Here is a 4,988-nt window from a genome sequence, read left to right as displayed (position 1 = left end):
CAAGACTGCTACCTCCGCCTTTGTGCAAGGAGGAGCAGGAGAAGCACTGCCAGAGCCCTGCAAAATGACCTCCTGCAGGCCACAAATGTGCATGTGTCTGCTTAAACGGTCAGAAACAGACTCCATGAGGTGTGGATGAGGGCCCGACGTCCACAGGTGGGGTTGTGCTTACAGCCCAACACCGTGCAGGACGTTTGGCATTTGCCAGAGAACACCAAGATTGGCAAATTCGCCACTGGCGCCCTGTGCTCTTCACAGATGAAAGCAGGTTCACACTGAGCACGTGACAGACGTGACAGAGTTTGGAGACGCCGTGGGAAACGTCTGCTGCCTGCAACATCCTCCAGAATGACCGGTTTGGCGGTGGGTCAGTCATGGTGTGGGGTGGCATTTCTTTGGGGGGCCGCACAGCCCTCCATGTGCTCGCCAGAGGTAGCCTGACTGCCATTAGGTACCGAGATGAGATCCTCAGACCCCTTGCGAGGCCATATGCTGGTGCGGGTTGGCCCTGGGTTCCTCCTAATGCAAGACAATGCTAGACCTCATGTGGATGGAGTGTGTCAGCAGTTCCTGCAAGAGGAAGGCATTGATGCTATGGACTGGCCCGCCCGTTCCCCAGACCTGAATCCAATTGAGTACATCTGGGACATCATGTCTCGCTCCATCCACCAACGCCACGTTGCACCACAGACTGTCCAGGAGTTGGCGGATGCTTTAGTCCAGGTCTGGGAGGAGATCCCTCAGGAGACCATCCGCCACCTCATCAGGAGCATGCCCAGGCGTTGTAGGGAGGTCATACAGGCACGTGGAGGCCACACACACTACTGAGCCTCGTTTTGACTTGTTTTAAGGACATTACATCAAAGTTGGATCAGCCTGTAGTGTGGTTTTCCACTTTAATTTTGAGTGTGACTCCAAATCCAGACCTCCATGGGTTGATAAATTTGATTTCCATTGATAATTTTTGTGTGATTTTGTTGTCAGCACATTCAACTATGTAAAGAAAAAAGTATTTAATAAGACTATTTCATTCATTCAGATCTAGAATGTGTTATTTTAGTGTTCCCTTTATTGTTTTGACCAGTGTATTTAACTACTTATGGCTTGGGGGTAGAAGGTGTTCAGGGTCCTTTTTGTTCCAGATTTGGTGCATCGGTTCCGCTTGTCGTGCGGTAGCAGAGAGAACAGTCTATGACCTGGGTGACTGGAGTTTTAGACAGTTTTTAGGGCCGTCCTCTGACACTGCCTGGTGTAGAGTTCCTTGATGGCAGGGAGCTTGGCCCCAGTGATGTACTGTCCCGTACACACTACCCTCTGTAGCACCTTGCGGTCAGATGCCAAGCAGTTGCCATACCAAGCGGTGATGCAACTAGTCAAGATGCTCTCAGTGGTGCAGCTGTAGAACTTCTTGAGGATCTGAGGGGCCATGTCAAATCTTTTCAGCCTCCTGAGTGGGAAGAGGTGTTGTCGTGCCCTCTTAACAACTGTGTTGGTGTTTGTGGACCATGTTTCTCGTTTGTCAAATGAAGTGAGCGCACGGATGGAAAGAATGTTTATTTTAACACCAACTCAAAAATAAACATGTAATTTTGCATTGTTTGGGTTTCAACTTGTAGCTTTATACTGTTTATTAAAGATGTACCCAAGTCTATAGACAAAAAAAAGTGAAGGAAGTGAGATGAGAGAAGTTGCCCGCACATCGTTGACGGCCCAATTGACGGCCCAAATGGAAGTGAGTTCGTCACCGACCAAGAAATTAGAACATAGTCACAGGTCTGGCTGTTTTCAAAATTGCTCAATATACCGTGGCTCTGTGGCAGACAGTCTGTCAGAGGCAGCAGGCCGAATCTCCCCCCCCCACTCCCCCCTCAATGGCGATGCTTGGCACCCTGAATGAGAATAGAGCCCATGCAGTGGAGCATGTCCTTCTGCGTCTGACACTCCTTTCACTTCTTCTCTCACTCCTCTTCGCCGTCTCTTTCTCTGCAGAGAGAAACATTACAACACCACATAGAAATGACACTAGCGCCGCGAAAATACCTGCTAACTAGTAAGGGTGTTGCAGATGTTCGTCCAAGACGGAGCGTGTCGAATTAAAATAAAAGCCCAAAAGTGCTAAACACTCAACAMCCTCCACTCAATAAAATCAGTCAGTCAGAACTTCAGCATATGACCATCAATGCAAAAGTGAAGCATTTTTTGTGTGTTTTCAATGATGCTGTGTACACTGTTTCCTCCCCAAAATGTTTTATGATCACATTTTTTTTTTTWAGTTTGTCAATTTAGCAGACGCTCTTAACCTTAATTGCTCCTGTAAATCGCTATGGTTAAGGGCCTTGCTCAAGGGACATCGATAGATTTTTCACCTAGTCAACTCGGTTACTGGCCCAACGCTCTTAACCGCTAGATTACATGCTGTCCCAAATGTGGGATGAACTGGGGATGACCTGTCTAATGGACAGGATGAATAATCTCATGTTGTTGATCATAGTGAGCAAATTGTCTCTTTCCATACATGTATCTTAATAGGACATCATTAGTGACTCCTTGTTTTCACTAACGAAGTAATGGAATCAATAACGTCTTGGAGGTCCTCGCCATTATAAAAACCCTGGCTTTTATTGGGTTATTCACTGTGGAATGATAAAATTCCCATCTAAAATTGTAATTGATACGGTCTTTGCTAACAGGCCGTTAATTTAATCTGCTGGGATTCTGAGTTTACTACCTTTATCCTAATTTCTGACTTTTGTGAGGGGAAATGTTGACATTAGTGTGTTTGTGTGTTTAGATTTTCACTGCTCTGCCTCCTCTCACGCTGGGCATATTTGAGCGTTCATGCAGGAAAGAGAACATGCTGAAGTACCCGGAACTCTACAAAACCTCCCAGAATGCCATGGGCTTCAACACCAAGGTAGGTCATGTGTCCGTTTGTGCTGCATTGAAGAACGTTAGAGGAACATTGTCTCAACAATTCCATAATTTTCCACTTTTATGCCTCATGTTTTATGCATCATGTTTTATGCCTCATGTTTGTCTGGGACACGTTTCCATTCATAGTAAAGTCAATGCTTAAYTCTTTCTAAGCTTAAATAGGTTAAYTTAGGTTTACTTGGCACCAACAGACAATAAGCGAGACAGAGGACTGCAATTAACCAGGCTGTTTTTTTCTAWACCTCCGTTCTGTCTCCGAATTGACATCCTTTACACACAATGGAGACCTGATAAGCTCCGAAACGCTSCAAACGCGTCTGTCCCCATTGGCCTGTGTCTGACCTATGGGGTCTCTACCACCAGTCTGATCGGGTGCAATGGTCAGAGGGTGTCTGCCTGCCTTTCCGCCTGTCTGTCTGTTGAGGGGCTGTCGGTTAGCTTTCCTTGCTGTCTGTTAATGAAGATGTCTCCCCTTGTCCACGCCTACCCCTGCCGCCCTCCATCCACCACCCCCGCTTAACTCCCTTACTTTACAGCCGTGGAGAGCCGGTTAGTGCAGCATGGAGACAGATTAAAGCCCGAGTGGCCACAGAGGTCATGGGCGACAGGGACAAGAGAAGTGGGGGGATAGCGGCCCGGAGGAGGGGGGGGTGTAAAGGAAGAGTGCTCTTCTGCCAGGGTGTGATGGCATCCAATGTGGAAAATGATGCAATTTGTTTAAGCAAGGGCCTGTTTGCACTGGAGGCCTTCTGCCTAGCTTGGCCTAAGTACTGTAAATAAGACAACCCCAGTCTACTGGTCTCTCTCTCTCTCCCCGGGAAGTTGGCCTGCATGGGGCCAGTCACCTCAGTTAGTGACCCACAGACCACAGCCGGCATTTCCCCCTCATAGCTTTTAGTTGTGTCTGGGTGAGAGAAGGGCTCCGTATGGCCCAGTGTTACATGACCCTCCAGGGAATAGCAGGATGATATTGTGCAAGACAGGCCACAGTCTCTGAAAAAACTGACTTGTTGATTCGTATTGGTTTTCCTCCATTTTTGTTTGACCAGTCATTTCTAAACACATGTAAATAATGACTTGTCCAGGTCACCGTTGTATTTTAAATGGACTATCAACTCTTTCCCTCTGATATTGTCTTTGCCACATGGCCCTAGGCGAGGTGCCAAAAATCTAGCAGGAATTTGCCCGAATCCCCTTTCTTTCTGCACGCCTGGGTCTTTTGTACACAAACAGATACTGTCTGGGCGAATTAAAGGCATTTGTGTTGATGAAGGGGGCAGGGGAAGGGTGTGAAATATTTAAGACGTTGCCCGCCCTCGCCACTGTGTCCCCTTTCACCACTGTGTCCCCTTTCACTTTTAATTACATATTCTTGACACTTAAGTCACTCTAATAAACCTCAGTCCCCTGATGTGGCCACCAGTAATTACACTGCCTCCCCCCCCTCGCTCTGTGCAACAGCATTAAAGAGAAAGGGGTGAGGACTGGAAATATTTGGCTCGATATAAAGTACATGCATTCATGCTTTTTTAAGCAATTAGGTGCTGCACAATGGGCCTGAATCTTTTAGCCTGGGCACGAACTAGGACAGGCAGGCATTCACACTGGTGTTCTTCGAAACTCACCAGGATACAGCGGAGGGGGGTAGAAGTGGGGGGAGGGGAGTGAGGCTTCACTGTGACAAATGATTATGAACATTCGGGGCGGCAGGTYGCCTAGTGATTAGAGCGTTGGGCCAGTAACCGAAAGGTTGCTGGATCAAATCCCCAAGCTGAAAAGGTAAAAATCTGTCGTTCTGCCCCTGAACAAGGCAGTTAACCCACTGTTCCCCGGTAAGGAATTTGTAAGAAGAATTTGTTCTTAACTAGTTAAATTTAAATAAAAAAAACTATTTATTGATTTCATTAGTATTCGTTAGGTTGCTGGGCACTTGGAAAGTATGTTTTTTCCACACTGTGTTGTGCTGGGCAGAGTGAGGAGGTGTTGTTGTTCCACACTGTGTTGTGCTGGGCAGAGTGAGGAGGGCCCAGCACAACAGTGTGGAACAAAACAAA

General features: G+C 47.2%; 1 protein-coding gene across 1 annotated transcript in view; it reads left to right on the top strand.

Moving 5' to 3' along the window:
- Nucleotides 1-4,988, top strand: part of atp8a1 (ATPase phospholipid transporting 8A1) — a 222,843-nt gene that overhangs the window by 187,656 nt on the left and 30,199 nt on the right. The window contains exon 30 of the mRNA XM_070444153.1: nt 2,792-2,914. Coding sequence (XP_070300254.1) covers nt 2,792-2,914 — 123 coding nt within the window. The remainder of the gene's footprint in view (nt 1-2,791; nt 2,915-4,988) is intronic.

Source organism: Salvelinus sp. IW2-2015, linkage group LG6.2 (assembly GCF_002910315.2).
Source record: "Salvelinus sp. IW2-2015 linkage group LG6.2, ASM291031v2, whole genome shotgun sequence".
NCBI lineage: Eukaryota > Metazoa > Chordata > Actinopteri > Salmoniformes > Salmonidae > Salvelinus > Salvelinus sp. IW2-2015.
The sequence above is the reverse complement of the archived record's forward strand: the minus strand, read 5'-3'. Positions and strand labels throughout refer to the sequence as shown.